At 42.6% G+C, this 25769-nt stretch overlaps 1 protein-coding gene across 3 annotated transcripts in view; it reads right to left on the minus strand.

Annotated features, from left to right (window-relative positions):
* LOC141087864 (A-type potassium channel modulatory protein KCNIP1-like) overlaps positions 1–25769 on the minus strand; it is a 1937055-nt gene that overhangs the window by 1048180 nt on the left and 863106 nt on the right. For all 3 annotated transcript variants that reach the window (XM_073573691.1, XM_073573690.1, XM_073573689.1), the window contains one exon: positions 17671–17740. In XM_073573691.1, the coding sequence (XP_073429792.1) occupies positions 17671–17740 (70 nt within the window). The remainder of the gene's footprint in view (positions 1–17670; positions 17741–25769) is intronic.

Here is a 25769-nt window from a genome sequence, read left to right on the forward strand (position 1 = left end):
TGTTTTATTTCGGCATCAGTTCTGAAGTGTCATCAAATTTTGGTGGAAAAAATGCATATTCTTTGTTTCTTTTTCTTTACAGGCAGTCCAATTTTTGACATGGGTGATTATGATGCCCAGAGTATAGTATTTACAAATGTGTACTCAACCTCAAAAACTGGTTGACAGCCCATGCACTGCATGTATGGACATTATATATCTAAGAGACCCGGTCCTTTGCCTTGAGCCCATTTATTAATGAGCCCTTTTCAATGTCTACCTCTTATCTGCGACTACATGACCATGGTAAACATTTTCTGTGCTGTTTATGGAAGTACAATTTTGGGCAAGGGTGTCTATGATTGCAAAAATGTTTTTTTTAAAAAGTTCCCCACCATGTGGAAATGTTTGTCAGCCTGTGCACTGCGTGTATGGGCATTACAAGTCAAGGAGACCCGGTACTTTATATTTGGCCGACCTGTTACTGAGGCCTTCATCACTGTCTCCTCCTTAACAGCTAATAGATGACCAGGGTGAACGTGTTCTGTGCTATTCTGTGTTATTATAGGCCATACAATTTTAGGCAAGTGTGTCTTCTGTGACAAGAGTATATTTTTAGCAAAGGTACCACCCCATGTGTAAACCACATCCTGGTTTGCAAAGAATTCGGAACATTTGCATGCTGTAAAGATCTCTCTTGTAAAGCCACGTTTTTTTGTTGACTGGTCGATTACATTGGACAAAATATACCGCATATAACTTTGATAAAGCAATGCTGTTAATTTGGCTCAGTAGCTCAATAGAAATATACCTTTTGCCACTACATTTTCTCTTATTGAAAGCCATAACTTTGGCTGCATCAAATAGTAATTGTTCAATAGCAAAAAGTGACAGCTGAATGCTTGGAGATGCAGAGTACGTAATGTAATCAATTTTGGCGGAAATAAGTTCTATGAGGAAGACAGCATGCTCCTTCTTTCCTGTATAACAAACAGGAATAATAATAAATGCTCTTTTTATCTGTTCAGTGTTTTTTGGAAAGCATGTCAGATCATCTATTGTGTCTCCGATATTTACTACTCAGCAGAATGGAACGGTTATGGAAAATTGAGCATGGTCACAGTTATGTTTTAGAACATCTTCACATTCTTGCAGTTCTCTCTTTTATTTCTGTAATACATATTAGCAGCTAGTTTTAACATTACTTACCTATAGAGACTGGTCAAGAACATTGTCATGATTATCCATAGTACTCAACAGGTTAAGCTTAAGTTTTTTTAGAAAGCCTCAATAAAGATATGATTTGTGGTAATAATGTAGCGTGAATATACAAATGGCTATTTTGAGTCCACAATGAAATATCCAGAATCCATTCAGACAATTACATAGCTGCATTTCTGGTCAAACATTTACAGATGTGACAAACAATGCTCACAGTGACACAATCTTGAGAACTGTTTGTTTATTCACTTCACAAACAGTTCTAAGCTTCTATACGTTTGTTGTTTGTCATTGTAAAACATTAAGGTTTACTTAACCTCTGTCTGTGGTGGTTTTATCTAAATCCTTGTGGCTTTTATATTCTAAGGGTTTATGGCCCCTCATCTGATGATTCCATGATATCTCAGTTTCACCCAACCTTGAAAGTTGGCCACTTGAAGGGCTGGGTGAAACTAGAGTTACTGCATAGTTTAAATCACTATAGAACACCAGAGAAACATGACTAAGACAGAAGCAAAAACAGGGTAGCCTGTACATGTACAGTGTGTTCATACCTGCATAATTGGGGATGCCCATGCATTGTAGTGAATCTCCCAGGGGTTGTCTGTCTTGGCTTTGCTTCTCTAATAATCCAGATGGATGATGTTAAAAAGCCTTTTGGTGATGATGTAACTATGCTCTATGTAGTTAATCTTTATATATACTTAATTATTAAATGTATGTAATCCTTATTTGTACTTAACCTTTGTATGTTAAAATATACAAAAGTGTACGCACTCATACTATTCAATCATACTATTCCTTGAATTTTGTAATTTGAAATAAAATTGCGTTATATTTCAAGTATTAGCCTTCTTTAAAGCTATATCTGAATCTTAGTGTTAAAAACTTGTCAAATCAAATAATCTAATTCGCCCATTAATAATTCTGCAAAGAGGGAGCCATCATACCATTAAAAAATGCACAAATTTGATCGTCCTTCAATGTTATGCATCCTGCTCTCAACATATTGTCAGGATTCCATTACCATTTGAAAAAAAAGAAAGCGTTTGACAGCTTCAGGTTTCATGGTACTATTTTTTTTTTAACTAACAGTCTACAATCTCCAATCACGTCATTCAGACTGCATTGTTGGCTATTCTCAAAAGGTTTTCTGAAAACAGACATCATTTTGTGTCACATTATTAAACTTTATAGTCTTGATAGGATTTTAAGTAATCTGTTTCACTCGCTTTTGGAGTAATTGGTGAGATTTTAATCTGCCACAACTCTCAAGTGTTAGTAATTTTTTTAGGAAGAGAATCATAGAATCATAGAATCGTAGATTTGGAAGGGACCTCCTGGGCCATCTGGTCCAACCCCCTGCTCAAAGCAGGATTCGCTAAATCATCCCAGACAGAAGTCTGTCCAGCCTCTGTTTGAAGACTTCTATTGAAGGAGAACTCACCACCTCTTGTGGCAGCCTGTTCCACTCATAGAATCATAGAATCGTAGAGTTGGAAGGGACCTCCTGGGCCATCTGGTCCAACCCCCTGCACAAAGCAGGATTCGCTAAATCATCCCAGTCAGATGTCTGTCCAGCCTCTGTTTGAAGACTTCCATTGAAGGAGAACTCACCACTTCCCGTGGCAGCCTGTTCCACTCATTGATCACTCTAACTGTCAAAAAGTTTTTTCTAATATCTAATCTGTGTCTCCTCCCATTCAGTTTCATCCCATTGCTTCTAGTCTTTCCAGTGCAAATGAGAATAAAGTTGATCCTTCTACAATGTGACAGCCCTTGAGATATTTGTAGACAGCTATTAAGTCTCCTCTCAGTCTTCTCTTTTGCAAACTAAACATTCCCAAATCCTGCAACCTTTCCTTATAAGACAGGGTTTGCAGACCGGTCACCATTCTGGTCGCTCTTTTCTGAACTTGCTCCAGTTTGTTGATGTCTTTTTTAAAATGTGGTGCCCAAAACTGGACACAATATTCCAGATGAGGTCTGACCAAAGAGGAGTAGAGGGAAATAAAGACTTCACGTGATCTAGACTGTATGCTTCTGTTAATACATCCTAGAATTGCATTTGCCTTTTTTGCTGCTGCATCACACTGTTGACTCATATTCAGTCTGTGATCTATTAGTATACCCAAGTCTTTTTCACATGTGCTGTCACTTAGCCCTATTCCTCCCATTCTATATATGCTTTTTTCATTTTTATTGCCCAGATGTAGTACTTTGCATTTCTCCCTGTTAAAAACCATTCTGTTAGTTGCTGCCCACTTCTCCAGTTTATTTAAATCTTTTTGAATCCTCTCTCTCTCTTCTCTAGTATTAGCTATCCCTCCTAGCTTTGTGTCATCAGCAAATTTAATCAGTTTACCCTCAATTCCTTCATCTAAATCGTTGATAAAGATGTTGAACAATACAGGGCCCAGGACAGAGCCCTGTGGTACCCCACTTGAGACATTCTTCCAACTGGATGTGCAGCCATTTACGACCACTCTTTGGGTCCGATCACTAAGCCAGTTATGAATCCGCCTAACAGTTGCCTTGTCCATTCCATACTTAGTCATTTTTTCAATAAGGATTGTATGAGAGACTTTGTCAAATGCTTTGCTGAAGTCAAGATATACTATATCTACAGCATTTCCTTGATCCACCCAATCAGTGATACCATCATAGAAGGAAATTAAGTTAGTCTGACATGACTTATTAGTTACAAACCCATGCTGACTCTGTTTAATCACTTCATTCTTATCCAGGTATTGACATACATGTTGTTTAATAATTTGTTCAAAGATCTTTCCTGGTATAGAAGTCAGACTCACCGGCCTATAGTTGCCTGGGTCCACCTTCTTCCCCTTTTTGATGATAGGAACAACATTTGCTCTTCTCCAGTCTTCTGGCACTTCTCCTGTTCTCCAGGAATTTTCAAAGATTATGGAGAGGGGTTCAAAAATTTCTTCTGCTATCTCCTTCAGTACTCTGGGGTGTAATTCATCTGGACCTGGAGACTTGAATTCATCTAGTTTAGCTAAGTGTTTCCTCACTATCTTTCTGTTTATAGATATCCTGGATTCTTCTATTCCCTTAATAGGACAGTGAATAACAGTTGATGTTACATTTCCTTTCTGAGAGAAAACAGATGCAAAATAGGAATTTAAAAGTTCAGCCTTCTCAACATCCTGTCTTACCATTTCATCATTTTCATCCTGTAAAAATCCTATAGCATCTTTGACTTTTCTTTTACTTTTGACATATCCCCAAAATCCTTTATTATTGCTTTTGACATCTCTTGCAAGCCTCAATTCATTTTCAGCTTTCGCTAATCTGATTTGTGCCCTGCAGGTTCTGCAGACAGCATTATATTCTTCTTTAGATATGCCTCCCTCTTTCCATTTTATAAACATTTTTTTCTTCCTTTTTAGCATGTGCTTAAGTTCTGTGTTCATCCATCCTGGTTTCCTTAAATGCTTCCTATTCTTCCCTCTTTTCGGAATTGTTAACAACTGCGCTTTGAGAATTTCATTTTTCAAGATTTCCCATCCTTCCTGGACATTTTTGTCTTTAAGGATATCCAGCCATTGGATCCCTCCAATTCTCTTTCTGAATCCCTTAAAATCTGCCTTTCTGAAATCTAACCTTGACGTCTGAGTCTTCACAGGTCTTCCGCCTCTAGTTATCCAAAATTCTAAAATAGCATGGTCGCTACCTCCTAGGGTTCCAGCCACTTTTACCTCCTCAACCATTTCCTCCCTGTTTATAAGGATTAGATCCAAGGTAGCAGTTCCCCTTGTTTTCTCCCTTACCTTTTGGAAGATAAAGTTGTCAGCAAGAGAGGATAAGAATTTCCTTGACCTGTTAGTTTTGCCTGAGAGAGATTCCCAACAAATGTCTGGATAGTTGAAATCTCCCATGACAACTATGTCATATTTTTTGGAGAACTTGGCCATTTGATGCATAAAGAGTTCATCCATATCTTCAGCTTGCACAGGCGGCCTGTAGTAAATGCCTACAATGGTGTCCTTTCCATTGTTCTGTCCTTGTATTCTTACCCAAACAATTTCCACAGAACTCCCAGTCTCTGAAGCTTCAATCTCTGTGCAGATATACGCATTTCTAACATACAATGCGACACCCCCTCCTCGTTTATCATGTCTGTTTCTTGCAAATAAGTTGTATCCTTCTAGTCTTGTATTCCAATCATGTGTATTGTCCCACCAAGTTTCAGTGATTCCAATAACATCATATTTATTTTCCTGTGTTAGTAGTTCCAATTCTCCTTGTTTGTTGCCCATGCTTTGTGCATTAGTATAGAAACATTTTAGTTTGTGATTGGTTTCTCTTTCTCCAATATTTTTATTAATTAGATTCTTTCGTCTTTGTTCTTCCTTTCCACTTCTAATAGCAGAGTTCTCAATAGCATTTGTCAGGTGTATGGCTTTTTCTGGTCTTTTGCTTCCCTTCCCATGTTGTTCTAGTTTAAAGCTCTCCTTACAAGTGTAGCAAGGCGACTTCCAAATACATGCTTTCCAGTCTTCGTAAGGTGCACCCCATCTCTAGCAAGTAGTCCATCGTATAAGTAGTTCACTCCGTGATCCAGAAATCCAAATCGTTGCTGACGGCACCATCGACGTAGCCAGTTGTTTACCTGCAGAATCTTATTCCACCTCCTTGTTCCATGGCCATCCACTGGGAGGATGGAAGAGAAGACCACCTGCGCTCCCAGTTCTTTCACTTTCTTGCCTAAGTCTTCAAAGTCTCTGCAGATGGTTTCCAGGTCGTTTCTTGCGGTGTCATTTGTCCCCACATGTAGTAGCAGGAATGGGTAGTCATCTGTAGGTCTGAAGAGTCCTGATATCCTGTCAGACACATCTTTAATTTTTGCACCTGGAAGACAGCACATTTCTCTTGAAGTTATATCCGGTCTGCAGATAGCGGCCTCTGTTCCTCTCAACAGGGAATCCCCCATGACCACCACTCTCCGTTTCTTATTCACAACATTTTTCTTTCTCCATCCAGGAGGACTCTGAAGGCGTACAAGGTTGCTGTTTGTTTGCAAAGTCTTATCCTGATGTATTTCTTCATCGTTTTCCTGCGTGAGAGCCTGGTACTGGTTCCTGAGCAGTATGGGTGCTGACTGCCTCCTGATCCTCCTGCTTCTCTGGGTCACATGTCTCCATTCCTCTGTTTCTTCAGGTGCACTTCGAATTTCTTCTCTTTCTGTAACATGAAGAGATAATTCTGCTCTGTCTAAGAACTCTTCACCTTCCTTAATGATCTTCAACGTAGCTAACCTCTCTTCGAGATTTTGCAACTTTTCCTCCAACAGGGACACAAGCTTGCATTTGTGGCATGTGAAGTTTGGCTTTTCCACTGGTAAGTCTGTGAACATGTAGCAAGAAATGCAGCTCACCAAATGGCTCCTGGCCTCTTCCATCTTGAGATTTCTTAAAAACGATGAAAGATGATCTAAAATGTTTCCGATTTCCTCTTTTCAGCTGCAACGGCCAAAACCCAGTGATCGTTGAGCTCGCGGAGACTCTTCACTTATCCCAGAAGGCACTGGGAATATGCAAATGATCTCCTCAAGACTCTTCCCCTGGTTTTCCGATTTCCTCTTTTCAGCCGCAACGGCCAAAACCCAGTGATCGTTGAGCTCGCGGAGACTCTTCACTTATCCCAGAAGGCACTGGGAATATGCAAATGATCTCCTCAAGACTCTTCCCCTGGTTTTCCGATTTCCTCTTTTCAGCTGCAATGGCCAAAACCCAGTGATCGTTGAGCTCGCGGAGACTCTTCACTTATCCCAGAAGGCACTGGGAATATGCAAATGATCTCCTCAAGACTCTTCCCCTCATTGATCACTCTAACTGTCAAAAAGTTTTTTCTATTATCTAATCTGTGTCTCCTCCCATTCAGTTTCATCCCATTGCTTCTATTCTTTCCTTGTGCAAATGAGAATAAAGATGATCCTTCTACAATGTGACAGCCCTTGAGATATTTGTAGACAGCTATTATGTCTCCTCTCAGTCTTCTCTTCTGCAAGCTAAACATTCCCAAGTCCTGCAACCTTTCCTCATAAGACAGGGTTTGCAGACCGGTCACCATTCTGGTCACTCAATATTCCAGATGAGGTGTGACCAAAGAGGAGTAGAGGGCAAAAATGACTTCACGTGATCTAGACTGTATTCTGTTAATACATCCTAGAACATTTGCCTTTTTTGCTGCTGCATCACACTGTTGACTCATATTCAGTCTGTGATCTATTAGTACACCCAAGTCTTTTTCACATGTGCTGTTACTTAGCCCTTTTCCTCCCATTCTGTATATGCTTTTTCATTTTTATTACCCAGATGTAGTGCTTTGCATTTTTCCTGTTAAAAACCATTCTGTTAGTTGCTGCCCACTGCTCCAGTTTATTTATATCTTTTTGAATACTCTCTCTCTCTTCTCTAGTATTAGCTATCCCTCCTAGCTTTGTGTCATCAGCAAATTTAATCAGTTTACCATCAATTACTTCATCTAAATCGTTGATAAAGATGTTGAACAATACAGGGCCCAGGACAGAGCCCTGTGGTACCCCACTTGAGACATTCTTCCAACTGGATGTGCATCCATTTATGACCACTCTTTGGGTCCAATCACTAAGCCATTTATGAATCCACCTAACAGTTGCCTTGTCCATTCCATACTTAGCCATTTTTTCAATAAGGATTGTGTGAGATACTTTGTCAAATGCTTTGCTGAAGTCAAGATATACTATATCTACAGCATTTCCCTGATCCACACAATCAGTGATTCCATCATAGAAGGAAATTAAGTTACTCTGACATGACTTATTAGTTACAAACCCATGCTGACTCTGTTTAATCACTTCATTCTTATCCAGGTACTTACATACATGTTGTTTAATAATTTGTTCAAAGATCCTTCCTGGTATAGAAGTCAGACTCACTGGCCTATAGTTGCTGGGTCCACCTTCTTCCCCTTTTTGAAGATAGGAACCAACATTTGCTCTTCTCCAGTTTTCTGGGACTTCTGTTCTCCAAGAAATTTCAAAGATTTATGGAGAGGGGTTCAAAAATTTATTCTGCTATCTGTTATGAGTGGGTCACCGAGGAGGATGGCAGGAACAGACTAAGCCACCAGAGAGGTTGGTAACTAAGCGGATTGCAGACCCCTGATCCTTTCCACACAACTAGCAGTACCCGTGGAGCGTACCTACGATGCCCTAGACGCCTCAGCACAGCCATAGAGCTAACTAAGCCTAAAGCAAGAAAGGAGAAATCTAAACTGCCCCAGAGCAGACCCCAAAAGGAATAGATAGCCCCCAAACATATATTGTCGGTGAGACAAGATGAAACACAAACGCAGGTAAAAAAATAGACAGAGCAAATGATGGGGCCCAAACTGACTAGATAGGATAGGAAAGGAAAGACACTGTCTACAATCACACAAAAACCCTGAAAAATCCAACATGTCTGATGTAAAAAAAAACACAGAAGTCACACGACTTCGCTCCCTCTATATCAGCACTCTGGTATGAACTAGAAGCAAAGCAAAAGAGACCAATATAACAGGGGACTGAACAAACTGACACAGGCTGGAACATTTGGAGCGGTGGTCCAGCACAGCCCACAGACAAGCAAGCTGAACCTGCACAACAAGCAGAGAGAGACAAAAACAGAGAAGATGCAAAGGATTAGCAAATGAGCACTGAGCTGAACAATGCAGGATCAGGGCAGGAGACATCAGACCTCAGAATGCACAGGAAAGCAATCACCAGCAGGGATTGAAGGAAGTCTGCAGACTTAAACACTCCAATCAGTAACCCCATAACTCCAATCGTCATCATCATCATCAGGTGGCAGACCTCTGTCAATCTGGCAAGCTCCACTACCTCCAGTAACTACCGGAGGGAGCAGGGGGAGCTTCGGCTCAGAAGTCTCAGCCAGGGAATTCACAACAGTACCCTCACTGAATCCTCATCCACACCACCAGGCCGATCAGGATGGGCCCGGTGAAAGTCAAGAATCAATCTCTTGGCATGAATGTCAGCAGCAGAGACCCAAGTATTATCCTCCCGGCCATAACCCTTCCACTTGACCAAGTACTGAAGTCTCAGTCTAGCCAGACGAGAAGACAAGAATCCAATATCTTCTCTACCTCATACTCCAAATTACCCTTAACCAGTACAGGGTCAGGGGGCGCCGTTATGGGAACTATTGGCTCCACAAACCTTTTCAACAAAGATTTATGAAAAACGTTATGAGTCTTAAACGTAACTGGAAGAGCCAAATGGAAAGAAACGGGGTTAAGGATTTCCAAAATCTTATAAGATCCAATAAACCTTGGCTTGAATTTTGGAGATGCAACCTTCATGGGAATATTTTTTGAGGACAACCAAACCATATCACCCACTTTAAGCCGGGGACCCATGGTCCTATGCCGGTTGGAAAACCGTTGGGCCTTTTCCTGAGAATGGGACAACTTATCCACTACTTGGTCCCAAATCAGCTGCATTCTCTCTACCACAGAATCCACACCTTGGCAGGCAGAAGCTTCCACCTGCCCCGAAGAAAATCGAGGATGAAACCCAAAGTTACAAAAGAAAGGAGACATCAAAGTGGCAGAACTAGGCCTATTGTTTAGCGCGAATTCGGCCAATGGCAAAAATGAGACCCAATCATTCTGGTCAGCAGATATGAAACATCTCAAATAGGACTCCAAAGTCTGGTTTGTTCTCTCAGTCTGCCCATTGGTCTGAGGAAGAAATGCAGAGGAAAAGATAACTGAATTCCCAGCTTGGAACAAAAAGCTCTCCAAAATCTGGAAACAAACTGGACTACTCTATCCGACGCAATGTTCTCAGGAATCCCATGCAGATGAACCACTTGTTGTAAAAACATGTGCACCAACTCAGAAGAAGATGGCAACATTGGGAATGGTACAAGATGGACCATCTTAGAAAATCTATCACAGATCACCCAAATAACAGTCATTCTCTGAGAGACAGGGAGATCAGAGATAAAATCCATTGAGATATGGGTCCACGGCCTCCTGGGCACTGGCAGGGGCATCAACAAACCACTAGCATGAGAACAGGGCTTGGACCAAGAACAAGTCCCACAGGACAGCACAAAATTCCTGACATCATGAGATAAGGCAGGCCACCAAAAAGACCGACTCACCAAATCTCTAGTACCAAAGATACCTGGATGACCAGCCAACGCGGAGCAATGAATTTCAGACATTACTCTTTTCCTCCACTGGTCAGGGACATACAATTTTCCATAGGGCATCGTTCAGGTTAATCCTCCTGAAATTCCTCCAGGGCACGTCACAAATCAGTAGAGATGGCTGAAAGAACTACACCCTCATTTAGAATGGTAGTAGGCTCGGTCACATCAAGAAAATCCGCAAAGAAACTCCTGAAAAGGCGCCGCCTTAACATTCTTAGTGTCCGTAAGAAAGGAGACGACAAAATTAAAAAGCGTGAAAAACAAGGCCCACCTGGCCTGTCTAGGATTCAAGCATTTGGCTGATTCAAGATAAATCAAATTCTTGTGGTCAGTGAGGACCACAACTTGATGTCTAGCTCCCTCCAACCAATGTCTCCACTCTTCAGATGCCCATTTCATGGCCAAGAATTCCCGATTCCCCACGTCATAGTTGCGTTCAGATGGGGAAAATTTTCGACAAAAGAAGGCACAGGGATTCATCTTAGAAGTTACCGGATCTCTTTGGGACAAAACAGCTCCTGCACCTATCGCAGAAGCATCTATCTTCATCTGAAATGGGAGTGAGACATCAGGTTGCTGTAGAACCGGAGCAGAAGTGAATCTCCGCTTAAGCTCCTGAAATGCCGAGACTGCCTCTGGAGACCAATTCACCACATCGGGGCCCATTTTGGTCAAAACAGTCAGTGGTTTAACAATACCAGAGAAATTACTTATAAATTTACGGTAGAAATTAGCAAAACCCAAAAACTTCTGGAGAGCCTTCAAAGAAGTGGGCTGAACCCAATCATAAATGGCCTGTACCTTGGCCGGGTCGATTTCAATAGCAGACGGGGACAAAATGAATCCCAAAAATGAAATCCTCTGTACACCAAAGAGACACTTCGATCCCTTAACATACAGAGTATTTTCCCTCAAAATCTGGAACACAGTCCGGGCATGTTCCACATGAGAATCCCAATCACTGGAAAAGATCAAAATATCATCAAGATAAATGATCAAAAACTTATTCACAAAGTCCCGGAAAATATCGTTCATAAAAGATTGGAAGACGGAAGGGGCATTAGTGAGCCTAAAAGGCATCATCATGTACTCAAAATGTCCCTCCGGAGTATTAAATGCTGTCTTCCATTCATCCCCGTGCTTGATGCGAATAAGATTATACGCCCCCCTGAGGTCAAGCTTGGTAAACCAACAGGCACTTTTAACTCTGGAAAATAAATCAGAAATCAGGGGTAACGAGTACAGATATTTAACAGTGATTTTTTAAGGGAACGATAGTCAATACATGGCATTAATGAGCCATCTTTCTTTGCCACAAAAAAAACAGCACCTAAAGGTGAAGAGGATGGTCTGATATGACCCTTCACCAATGACTCCTTGATATAAGATCACATAGCATCATGTTCAGGTACCGATAAGTGGAAAAGCCGACCCTTGGGAAATTTACACCAGGGCATTAACTCAATTGCACAGTTATAACTCCTATGAAGAGGCAAAGATGCAGACTTACTCTCACTAAATACATTAGAATAATCAGCCAAATGGTCAGGATTATAATGAGACTGGGGAGAGGTGGAGAAAACAGGAGTGTCACTAAGAACACATTGACAACCCCAACTCACCACAGACACAGATTTCCAATCCAAAACAGGATTATGTGTTTGCAACGAAGGAAAACCCAGAATAATAGTATCATGCAAATTGTGCAACACCAAAAATTTATAATTCTCTTGGTGGTCCGGGGCGACCAGGTGATAATTCACCTGGGTCCAAAACTGGGGTTTATTCTCCACCAAAGGAGTAGCATCAATACTCCTCAAAGGGATAGTAGTCTGCAGGGGTATCATGGAAAAACCACAACGCTTGGCAAAGTCAAAATAAATCAGATTCAAAGCTGCTCCTGAATCAACAAAAGCCTTAGCGGAAAGTGCAGACAAGGAGCAGATCAAGGTAGTCGCCAAAAGGAACTTAGGCTGTAAACTGCCCACCGCAAATGTGTGAGCAAAATGCTTTTCTCGTTTAGGGCAGACAGAAAGAGTATGAGAGGTGTCCCCACAAAAAACCCCACAACTTATGCCTTCTAAACTCCTGACGTTGTGCCCTAGACAAAACCCTATCGCATTGCATGGGTTCAGAAGTTCGTTCGAAAGGCGGCACCGCCTCTCATGTAGTTTTACATTCATGTAAACGCCGATCAATTTGAATGGCCAATGACATAGAGTCGTCAAGACCAGTGGGGACAGGAAATCCCACCATAACATCCTTTACAGTTTCTGCCAGACCCTTCCGAAAGAGAGCTGCTAGGGCATCATCATTCCATTTAGTAAGGACCGCCCACTGACAATTTCTTACAATATAACTGTGCAAAATCCTGACCCTGGTTCAATGCCAATAAGGTTTTCTCATAGCATTAGGTTCATCATACAACAACCCCAGGGCTTGAAAAAATGCATCCACATTAGCCAGAATAGGATCTCCGAGTGTCAAAGAAAAAGCCCAATCCTGGGGATCACCGTGCAGCAGGGAGATGACAATTTTAACCTGCTGCACAGAGCTCCCTGATGAATTAGGAAGAAATTCCCCGCACTTCAGCAGCGAGCTGCTCAACACGATCGGACAATTGCTTATTCTCCATTTAGACAAAAAATCCTCCCACTGCCCCAAAGAAAAAGAGGAAAAAATTTACAAAAAAAATTCTTTTTTTTTGTTTTTTTACAATTCTTTCCTTCTTTGGCATACCCTAGAGTCTACAGTAAGGCTGGTGATTCTGTTAAGAATGGGTCACTGAGGAGGATGGCAGGAACAGGCTAAACCACCAGAGAGGTTGGTAACTAAGCGGATTGCAGACCCCTGATACTATCCACACAACTAGCAGTAGCCGTGGAGCGTACCTACAATGCCCTAGACACCTCGGCACAGCCGGAGAGCTAACTAAGTCTAAAGCAAGAAAGGTGAAATCTAAACTGCCCCGGAGCAGACCCCAAAAGGAATAGATAGCCCCCAAACATATATTGTCGGTGACACAAGATGAAACACAAACGCAGGCAGAAAAATAGATTGAGCAAATGATGGGGCCCAATCTAACTTGATAGGATAGGAAAGGAAAGACACTGTCTGCGTGATGCAAAAACCCTGAAAAATACAACACGTCTGATGTACAAAAAAACACTGAAGTCACACGACTTCGCCTCCACTATATCAGCACTCTGGTATGAACTAGAAGCACAGCAAAAGAGACCAATATAACAGGGGACTGAACAAACTGACACAGGCTGTAACATATGGAGCGGTGGTCTTGCACAGCCCCCAGAGGAGCAAGCTGAACCTGCACAACAAGCAGAGAGAGACAAAAACAGATCAGACACCACTGGACACTTTAAAAGGAGGCTGGTCCTTGGCATCATTGTTTCTCTTCTGTTAACCATGGTTATCGCTAAAGAAACATGTGCAGTCATCATTGCACTGCACAAAAATGGCCTAACAGGGAAGAGTATCGCAGCTAGAAAGATTGCACCTCAGTCAACAATCTATCGCATCATCAACAACTTCAAGGAGAGAGGTTCCCTTGTTGCCAAAAAGGCTCCAGGGCGCCCAAGAAAGACCAGCAAGTGCCAGGACCATCTCTTAAAAGTGTTTCAGCTGCGGGATCGGGCTACCAGCAGTGCAGAGCTTGCTCAGGAATGGCAGCAGGCAGGTGTGAGTGCATCTGCACGCACTGTGAGGCGGAGACTCTTGGAGCAAGGCCTGGTCTCAAGGAGGGCAGCAAAGAAGCCACTTCTCTCCAGAAAAAACATCATGGACAGACTGATATTCTGCAAGAGGTACAGGGAGTTGACTGCTGAGGACTGGAGTAAAGTCATTTTCTCTGATGAATCCCCTTTTCGATTGTTTGGGACATCTGGAAAAAGGCTTATTCGGAGAAGACCAGGTGAGCGCTACCACCAGTCTTGTCTCATGCCAACTGTCAAGCATCCTGAAACCATTCATGTGTGGGTTGGCTTCTCAGCCAAGGGAATGGGCTCTCTCTCAGTCTTGCCTAAAAGGACAGCCATGAATAAAGAATGGTACCAGAATGTCCTCCAAGAGCAACTTCTCCCAACCGTCCAAGAGCAGTTTGGCGATCAACAATGCCTTTTTCAAAATGATGGAGCACCTTGCCATAAAGCAAAGGTGATAAGGCTCAGGGAACAAAACATAGAGATTTTTGGACCATGGCCTGGAAACTCCCCAGATCTTGATCCCATTGAGAACTTGTGGTCAATCATCAAGAGACGGGTGGACAAACAAAAACCTTCAAATTCAGACAAAATAAAAGCATTGATTTTGCAAGAATGGACTGCTATCAGTCAGGATTTGATCCAGAAGTTGATTGAGAGCATGCCAGGGAGAATTGCTGAGGTCCTGAAGAAGAAGGGTCAACACTGCAAATATTGACTTGCTGCATTAACTCATTCTAACTGCCAATATAACCTTTTGTTACTCATAATATGATTGCAATTATATTTCTGTATGTGATAAAAACATCTGACGAACACACATAAAAACCAGAGGGCAGCAGATCATGTGAAAATATAATATTTGTGTCATTCTCAAAACTTTTGGCCATGACTGTACTCTTATTCTGCTGGTCTTTGGTTAAAATCGATCAACATGTGGATGATGCCATTGCTGACCAATGATGTCACCAGTTTGGCATGTGACCACTAAGACCACAGACTGTCTGCAAAGATCACATAACTTGTAGATAAAGAAAGGAAGGATAGCCGATCCCATATCCAGGATTTTCAAGGGAAAGAAGATGTGAGCAAATTCTTTCAGTTGCACATTTGAATCTTTTTTTTGTATCAATATTATCTGAAAATTGGATAACCGCGGTTTATTTTAAGTAAACAATTAAAAAGGCCATGGTTGAGCATATACCAAGCCTCTTGCATTTCACAGTTAGTTTTGCATTTTGCATTTCACAGTGTATACCTGTAAATTTTAGTATATGATATAAACTTGAAAAACAAGAGCATTATGCTGCTTAGTTCTATGTATGTTTAGCTTCTTTTTGTTTTATGTATTCTAATTTTCTTTACAACCATATGTAAGGGGTGTAGATATTGCCTTGTAAGATATATACATACTTATATTTGTCTGTTGTAATTAAGATATGCCGTATAATGTATATATGTGTTAAATAGGGAAAGCATGGTACCCTAGTCGGCCCACAAGATGGGGTACGAAGTGTATTATAGTTATTTAGAAGGAGCCAACTGTGTATAAGATGTAGGGTTTTCCCTTTTTTGAGTAGTAGGGCCGTGGAGTCCATATAGGGTGGCCAGCTCCACAATGTTTATGTGTGAAGCCCAGCTGTCCAGGGCCCAGCGGGCCAGAAGTGCAGCCAAAGCAGCTGTGGTGATGACAGTGTTGGAGCAGAAGCTAAAGCAGAGGTCACAACAGTACAGGAACGCAGGTCGCTCTACAATGTGACAGTTCGCTGCATGGGCAGATGCCCTCATGTCGGTGCAGAAATGGATCGCCCGCCAGGGCAGTGGGGTTACTCGGTACTGGGCCGGTGTATCAGAGGGAGGTGTCACAGTGGCGGTGACCTGGTCCGTGGCCCTGGGCGTCCATGCAAAAGGGGTGAAACGTGGCTGAATAAAGTTTGTAGGTGGATGATACGTGATGCCACCAGCAATGAAGGTGTTAAGCCGACGCTGCATTGCAGATCCTCTGGGACAGATGGTATAAGGCAGCAGAGATGTAATAGCTCCGCACAGGTAGAGCTGTAGTCCCAGGGCAGTAATAGTAGAAGTTGAGGTAGATGGTGTAGTGATAGGCACAGAGATGTAGCAGTGCTGAGTGGGTTGGCGCAGGAAGAAGGCAATGACACAGCTGAGTGCAGTTCCGATAGTTTACTCACAGTTCAGTTGCATGCAGATGCCCACTTGGTGCTGCGTCCTTCAGGCCAGGAGTCCAGCAAACTTCCCAGACAGATAGAGTACACCTTTCCAGCACTACCCTACATATGTACCTTTCCTGGCCATCTCACGGTGTTGCTTTTCCCGCCTTCTCCTATGCAACACCTCACAGTCAGTGTCCCAGGCTAGCAGCTGCGGATCCTGTCGGATAACGTGCACAATTCGTTTCCTTGATCCTATTCTTTATTGCCTTTCCGGCGAGATAACTGTGGATAGTGGCTGTGGCCCCTAAAGCGAACACAGCTGTCGGCTTTGCTAGTTAAGTCCCTAGTTCCACTCCACTAGGCTAAGGGGCCGAGTCCCTTCTGCGACCTGATTCCTCCACCTGATGGCTATCAGCATGGAACGAGACCCACGGGTGGCCTCTGCCTATTCTGTGCCTCTAGAATCCCTTCACTCTTCCAGGGCACCTTCCTTCCATCCTTATCTTCCCCCAGCAGCTCTTCCAGCATAGGAACTGCTGGACCACACGTCCGTTCACTTCCTCCCCCTAAGGAGAATCTCCCTCACTTTCCCTTCTGCTCGGCTCAGCCTACAAACTCCACCCACCTCCCAGCACCCATTCCTATCCAAACAGGGCAAGTCTGACCATAGTGTAAGTGTGATGTAAGTGTCAGAGTACTTGTCAGGTGTTCTGAGTGTGGTTGGGTGTCTCTCCCTTACCTGGGAAGTGGGATACCACATCTCTGGGTGAGGTGCAGTACCTCTGTGGCGACTGAACCCTCAGGGGCGCCTCAGAAATAGATAAGGGAACTCCTAAGCGTAGATAGTCTGAACAGGGAGGATGCTGCAATACCAGATAAAATGGTACGACCCGGGCAAGTACTGAAGGGCATAGGAAAGAGTGCAGGGAAAGTGAAGAAGGTGAACTGTATGGAACCCTATGCTGATGTTGTTTCTGACCAGGATGTGCTGTGAAACGGAAAAAGTAAAAGTCCTACATTTTAAGTTGCAGCTGGACTGTGTCTCTGTTTGTGCACAATCAAATGGAAGAGGTCTGCAGCAGCTCAGAGGAGACCCTGAAAGTGCAGTGAGCAGAGAGGCAAGTACACTGACTAAAGAACGTTCTTTGTATGTGATGGGAGACCAGAGTGTGCATGAGCCATTAGTCTCAGCCACGACTACGGCCCTGGTGCTCTCTCATACATACACAATTACCTTTAATCCACAATTTCATGCACATTTTTATTAGTTAGATTTTTAAAATTTCTGCTCTTTACTAATTTTATGCATGCTAAATTAAATCTGTAATGAATTCCATTTAAAATACTCACCTCCATGAGGAAAAAATTGTGAATATATTTGCTTAAATGTATCTTCATTAACTACTCCACTCGGACATTCCTATATGTGTAGAAAAAAAAAACGTGTTTACATGCAGTGGCCATGACCTAGTAATAGAAGATTTTTAAGAAAGTATACAAATAGAAATATACCTTTTCCAGACTAATAAAAAAGCATGCACAATAAAAGATCCCTACCAGAAGCCTTTAATCGCAATAAAATGCAAATTATAAACATTTAGTATGTGCACCTGGATATATGAAATTGCATAAAGTTGCATACATTGCCTGTTTAGTCCCATTGTAATATTTTGGATACCACAAGGTGTTTTCTGTAGATTTTTTCGGTGTGTTTTTTTTACATGCAAGTATGAGGACTCTTGGTGTTGGTTGCGAGCTTATCTATTTTGACATAAATATTAAACAATACCTCATTTAACCCCTTAAACCCCAAGGATGGTTTGCACGTTCATGACCGGGCCAATTTTTACAATTCTGACCACTGTCCCTTTATGAGGTCATAACTCTGAAATGCTTCTATGGATCCCGGTGATTCTGACACTGTTTTCTCGTGACATATTGTACTTCACGTTAGTGGTAAAATTTCATTCAAATAACTTGCGTTTATTAGTGAAAAAAATGGAAATTTGGTGAAAATTTTGAAAATTTTGCAATTTTCCAACTTTGAATTTTTATGCCCTTAAATCACAGAGATATGGCACACAAAAAACTTAAAAAGTAACATTTCACATATGTTTACTTTACATCAGCACAATTTTGGAACCAAAATATTATTTTTGTTATGAAGTTATAAGAGTTAAAAATTGACCAGCGATTTCTCATTTTTGCAAAACCATTTTATTTTTACAGACCACATTACATTTAAAGCCACTTTGAGGGGTCTATATGATAGAAAATACCAAAAAGTGACACCATTCTAAAAACTGCACCCCTCCAGGTGCTCAATAGGGTTGAGCGAAACAGGTCGAAAAAATTCAAAAGTCGCCGACTTTCGCCAAAGTCGGGTTTCATGAAACGAAACCCGACCTTAGCATGAGGTCGGCCACGAGCACCAAAGTCGCATTACAAAAGATACTTTAGCGCCCTTTTTCAGCCAATCAGGAAGAACGGACACTGTGGGCAACGTGATGACATAGGCAGTGGTCACCACCATCCTGGAGAAGGGCATGCAAGTGATTGGCTTGCTTTGTGTGGCATCACAGGGGGTATAAAAGGGCGGGGACAGTGACCGCCATGTTACTCATGCTGATCTCAGAATAGGGAGAGCTGCTGCAGCTGCTGATTCTGTAGTGAGAGCGTTAAGAAGGCAAAAAGAAAAAAAAACTGCTTCTGCTGCTAGCACTTTTCACTGTAGTTACTGTGCAGTGAAAGGTGAAGATTTTTGCTTTTGTGCAGCAGCGCTGGTGGTGATTAGCCTGCCTTTTAAGGCTAGCTGCATTGCTGTGTGCACACTGGTGTTCAAACTGCTTTTTTAAAAGCAATCCAAATTGTATTGTTTTGTCCTGGTGAGGTAGTGAGCGTTCATCTTTTCACACACCGTACAGCGGTGTATGCTCCTCACACAGTACCGTCTAACAGCAGTTATCACGGCCAAATTGAAGCTATCTACGTGTGTCACTCTGTAAGGAAAAGTCGAGGAGTTTGTCTGTTCTTACAGACCTACACCTTATAGTTTTGTCCATTTTTCAAACAGTTTAGTATATTTGCTGTTTGATTACATTCAAAACTACAGAGAGACAGCGTGTGTCAGTCCGTATACAAAAACACGGAGCTTGACAATTTTACATCTACCGTACAGCGGTGTACGTGCACGCTCCTCTCTCAGTACCGTGTAACGGCTGTTATCACAGCCAAATTGAAGCTATCTACGTGTGTGACTCTGTAAGGAAAAGTCAAGGAGTTTGTCTGTTCTTACAGACCTACACCTTATAGTTTTGTCCATTTTTCAAACAGTTTAGTATATTTGCTGTTTGATTACATTCAAAACTAGAGAGAGACAGCGTGTGTCAGTCTGTATACAAAAACACGGAGCTTAACAATTTTATATACACCGTACAGCGGTGTACGTGCACGCTTCTCTCTCAATACCGTGTAACGGCTGTTATCACGGCCAAATTGAAGCTATCTACGTGTGTGACTCTGTAAGGAAAAGTCGAGGAGTTTGTCCATTCTTACAGACCTACACCTTATAGTTTTGTCCGTTTTTCAAACAGTTTAGTATATTTGCTGTTTGATTACATTCAAAACTAGAGAGAGACAGCATGTGTCAGTCCGTATACAAAAACACGGAGCTTGACAATTTTACATACACCGTACAGCGGTGTACGTGCTCGCTCCTCTCTCAGTACCGTGTAACGGCTGTTATCGCAGCCAAATTGAAGCTATCTAAGTGTGTGATTCTGTAAGGAAAAGCAGAGGAGTTTGTCCCTTCTTACAGACCTACACTCTAGGGAGATTCCAATTCAGCCCAATTCTATATACACCTTGTAGCTTGTCATACACTAGGCAATTTCTGTCAGTCACATTGCGGTGTTATTGACACAGGGCCTGACAGAATCCAACTGTGTCCTGAAGTGTAGAGAGATTCCAATTCTCCACAGTCCTCTATCCACCTTTATTACACCATCCAGAATCTGCCTGTCACATTGCGGTGTAAAATAAACAGGGCCTGACAGAATCCAACTGTGTCCTGAAGTCTACAGAGATTCCAATTCTCCCCACTACTATATACACCTTGTACCTTGTTTTACAGAATCATATAGTTGGTGTTTTTTTGGGTACATTTCCCCCAAAAATGAGGAAGTGTGGTGGAAGAGTCCGTTTAAGTGGGCGGGGGTTGGCAGCTGGTAATGATGGTGTTGGTGTTGGTGGTGGATCTGCTGGTAGTGGCAAAAGCAAAATAGCACCTAATGCAGGAGGTGTTAAGCCTGTGTCATTGTCTGGCTCCACAAGGCCTCGTAGGCTCCCTTTTCTGGGAGTAGGTAAACCGCTTTTAAAGCCGGAGCTTCAAGAACAAGTTTTGGTTTACATTGCTGAATCAGCCTCCAGCTCTATCGCCTCCTCTTCTGAAGTTTTAAAAAATAAAAGTACTGAGTCATCATTGGAGGCTCATGTTCATGAACCACACCTTTCCTTGTGTCCTTCACCCCAACCAAAATTGAAGGATGCGGCAGGCCACACTACAGATTACTCCATGGAGCTGTTTTCACATACCATGACTGGGCTATCAAGTCAAATCGTGAATTACCCAGGCAAAGATGAATCTGACATGGAGTGTACTGATGCACAGCCACTGATAGATGATTCTGCTGGTACATTCACTCAGAGTACTACATTGTCCTTGCAGTGTACTGAGCCAGAATCTGACCCAGATGAAACTCAGGTGCCCCTTCCCGCATACTATACCACCATACACGGTGACACAGAGGAAGGTGCACATGACATTGAAGAGGAGGTGATGGATGACCCAGTTGTTGACCCAGATTGGCATCCATTGGGGGTAGAGGGTACCGCTGCCAATAGCTCAGAAGAGGAGGAGGAGCATCCGCAGCGGGCATCGACATCGCAACAGCTGTTATCTGGCAGGCCCGGAGCAGTCCAAAAACGGGTTACAAAAAACAAAAGAGTTGCAGGATAGCTTGGCCAGACGGTCAAAATAGCACAGCGTGCAAGGCCTCAAAATGTCTTCCATAGTAGGAAGAGTGCAGTGGGGCACTTTTTTGAACAAAATCCCAATGATCAGGCAAAGTTTATCTGTAAGAAGTGCGCAAAGACCTTTAACCGAGGGAAAAATCTGAGAAATTTGAATACTAGTTGCATGCTTAGACATTTAACCACCATGCACTTGTAAGCGTGGACGGACTACCAAAACTCACGTACCACATGTGCTACTGCTCCCAAAGAAGGTAGTCAGCAACGCTGCATTGTTTGCCCCACTGTAAGTCCACCGGTTAACACACCACCAGCAGCAAATGTTGAGTTGTCGTCGCAAGGGCAAATCAGTCAGGGAATCACATTGTTATTGCAATGAAAGACTGAATCTAGGCCATCAGAAAGAACACCAACTCCATCACCATCATCAACCCTCTCTCAGTCCGCCATGTCCACCGCTAGTTCCACCATATGCAGCTCTCAAGTCCAGCTCACCTTACCAGAGACTATGAGTAGGACAAGAAAGTAATCATCCTCTCATCCGCGTACACTGGGTTTGAACGCCCACATTGCCAAACTAATCTCATTAGAGATGATGCCCTATCGGTTGGTTGAAAGCGCAGCTTTCCGCGAACTCTTGGCCTACGCAGTACCACGCTATGACCTACCCAGTCACCACTTCTTTTCTCACAAAGCCATCCCAGCCCTCCACCTTCATGTGAAAGACCGCATTGTCCATGCACTCAAGCAATCAGTGAGTGGAACGGTGCACCTCACAACTGATGCATGATCCAGTAGGCATGGCCAGGGCCGTTACGTGTCCATCACTGCACACTGGGTTAATGTGGTGGATGCAGGGTCCACAGGGGACAGCTGTGATGGCACAGTGCTGCCTAGCCCATGGTATAGGAAACAGTTGGCTGTGGGCATTCGACCCTCCTCCTCCTCCAAAAGCTCATCCACAGAGCGCAGTCGCACGAGCACTGCATCCGCAGCTGACAGTGGTGCACATGATGTGTCCCACTATCGATCAGCTAGTGGAAAGCGTCAGCAGGCTGTGTTGCAGATGATGTGTTTGGGCGACAGACACACGGCGGAGGTACTGGCCAACTACTTTCAGCGACAAACTGAGTCATGGCTGGGCAGTCTACATCTTGAGGCAGGCAAGGTAGTTAGTGATAATGGCCGGAATTTTGTGGCAGCCATAGCCCTTTCAAAACACAGACACATACCTTGCTTGGCTCACACCTTGAACCTGGTGGTGCAGTGCTTCCTCACTAATTATCCGGAGTTAACAGGCCTGCTCCATAAGGTTCGAAGACTGTGCTCGCACATCCGCCGGTCGCCGGTACACTCCAGTCGTATGCAGAAGCTGCAGCGATTGCTCCACCTTCTCAAGCACCGCCTAATTATCGACGTTGCAACAAGGTGGAACTCCACCCTGCACATGGTTGAGCGGCTGTGCGAACAGAGGCAGGCCATAATGCATTTGTGGGAGGATACACGGGCAGGCACTTTGAGGGCAGACATGGAGTTGACAAGTGTGCAGTGGTCGAAGCTGAAAGACCTCTGTAAAGTCCTTCAATGTTTTGAGGAATGCACACGGCTGGTAAGCGCAGACGACGCCATCATAAGCATGAGCATCCCACTTATGCGTCTGCTCATGCAAACTTTGACGCACATCAAGGAGCAGGCATCTGCAGCCGAGGATGATGAGGAAGAGGAGGAGGGAAGCCTTGATGACAGTGAGCCATTGTCTGTTCAGGGAACTGTCGTGGACGAGGTGGAGGAAGAAGAGGAGGAGGATGATGATGGGGATGATTATTTAGGGGAGGATGATGCTTCTCGTGGGGCAAGAGAAAATGTTGGCGTGGCAAGGTCTGGTACAGGGTTTGTGCGTGACTGGAGGGATGTGGATTTGCCTGAAAGTGCTCCTCCACCCAGCACTCACAGTGCATCATTGACACCGGGAACATTGGCCCACATGTCAGATTATGCCTTGCAAATCCTAAAAAGGGACCCCTGCATTGCCAAAATGATGAACGATGATGACTACTGGTTGGCCAGCATCCTGGATCCACGCTATAAAGGCAAATTACAAAACATCATGCCACAGGAAAACCTTGACCTAATATTGGCTACTAAACAAGCAACTCTGGTAAACTGGGTGGTTGAGGCATTCCCAGCACACAGCAACGGTAATGGTAGTCACACGAGCTGTAGGGGCCGGGGCAACTTGGAAGAGGTGTTGGTGGTGCACACATCAGAAGTGGCATTGGAGACAGGGGTTTCATGACCATGTTGTAGACTGAATTTTCTTTTCAAATAATATTTTATTAATTTTTAATTCGTAAGGGAAAGAAGGGGTAACAAGGGGTAAGGGAAAGGAAATGAAATAAAAAATAGAGAACTCCACATTGATACAGAAATAGATATAATACACAGTCCAGACTTAATGCATAAAATAATACTGTTTCCAGAGTGAGAACAAGTTTACATAAAGATAGAATTCCAGACAGCCCATTTGAGATGGTATTTAGACAAGCCATTGTTATTGAGAGCAATTCTTTCCTCCATCTGGCTATGCAATCGTAAATTGTCAACAACGGTGGAAAAAGGTGGTGCATCAGGTTTCCTCCACCAAAGAGCTATTATGTTTTTAACCGTAATAAACAAGTGTAACAACACATACTTTATTGAAGCATACACCTGTTCCATGTCCATTGATAACAGTACCATCTGGGGCGTAACAATAATGTTAACTGGTGATAGCTTTGCCACATGAGCTTTAACCTCTAACCATAACAATTTTAGCTTAGGACAAGTCCAAAAAATATGATAAAGGTTCCCTGGTAAATGGCAATCCCTCCAACATAAAGAAGAAGCATCCTGACTTATATGGGCTAATCTCGCTGGGGTATAGTACCATCTGACTAATACCTTGTAATAGGTTTCCATCAAGGCCATGGATGCAGTAGATCTATATGAGTGATCTATAGCATATTCCCATTGCTCTAGACTAAAAGTCATTCTTAAGCCGCCTCCCACCGTTCCATATAGGTATGTTTGGAGAAAGTAATGTCTCCATTGAGTCGAGAGTAAATGTTTCTAAGAGACCATTTAGTCCTAGAGTTAATGTTACCAAGCAAAGAGACTACGACATCTAGATTCAAAGACTTTTTGTGTAATAATTTATGGAGACTATCTTTTAAAATCTGATAAGACATAAACTCGTCAGAGGGTATATGAAACTTTTCCTTTATCTCGGAAAATGAAATGACCTGAGAACCATCCCATATATCCCCTATTTTTGTTACTTTCTGATCAGACCAGACACTGGGCAGAGAGAATTGGCATATATCAGCTAGCAATCTAAAAGGAAAATTTTTGAAGGAGGAAGTTCTATTTTCTTTTCTTTTTAATTTAGAGAATTTCAACCATATTCCTAAGATAGCATCCAGAATCGGGTGCGTATGATTTCTGTTCTTAGTCTCTAAAAGGAAACTAAAGAAAGTATCCTGCAGAGGCTTATAATTATTACCTGCAAGCTCCAGATCTAACCACATAGGAGAAACCCCTTTTGTGAACCAATGCACACTATTTTTAACAAGAGTCGCCTGATAGTAAGCTTCAATGTTTGGCAACGCCAAACCTCCATGCTTCTTACCCCTATACAATATGTTATGAGAAACCCTAGGTTTCTTGTTTTTCCAAACAAACAATTTCACCAAAGTCTGTATTTTATGCAAGAGCTTCGCATTAAATTTCAAAGGAATAGACCTGAATATATAGAGAATTTTGGGCAATATAATCGATTTTACAACTAGAACTCTGCCCATAAGTGTAAGATCTATGAGATCAAAGTGAAGAAAATCCCTAGATTTTCAAAGTTAGCAGGGACAATGTGACTCAAAGTTTTGGTGATTTCAATACCAAGATATTTTAAACTTTTTGTTTCCAATTGGAACTTAGTCTGATCTAAAATCAGCTTGATATCACTTTTTGATAAATTGAAAGGGAAAACTTTAGATTTTTGCGTATTTATCTTGAAAAAGGAAATATTTGAGAAATGCCCCAAATCTTCCATTAAATTTACCACAGAATTGACAGGATTAGTTACTGAAACAAATAAATCATCAGCGAAAAGGCTCAATTTGTGTGAACGATTTTTAGTATGGAAACCCGATATTGAAGGATTTGTTCTTATTTTTTCGGCTAATGGCTCTATAGCCAATGCAAAAAGAAGGGGAGACAGGGGACATCCCTGCCTAGTACCATTAGTAATGTTAAAGGATTTGGATAAATGATTGTTTATATAAAATTTGGCATTGGGATTAGAATATAATGAAAGGGTGGAAGAGACAAATTTGTCGTCAAAGCCAAATTTAAACAGGACATTCTTGAGATACAACCAATTG

The sequence above is a fragment of the Dendrobates tinctorius genome, unplaced genomic scaffold, assembly GCF_039654945.1.
Source record: "Dendrobates tinctorius isolate UK_male_01 unplaced genomic scaffold, ASM3965494v1 ptg000036l, whole genome shotgun sequence".
Classification (NCBI taxonomy): Eukaryota; Metazoa; Chordata; class Amphibia; order Anura; family Dendrobatidae; genus Dendrobates; species Dendrobates tinctorius.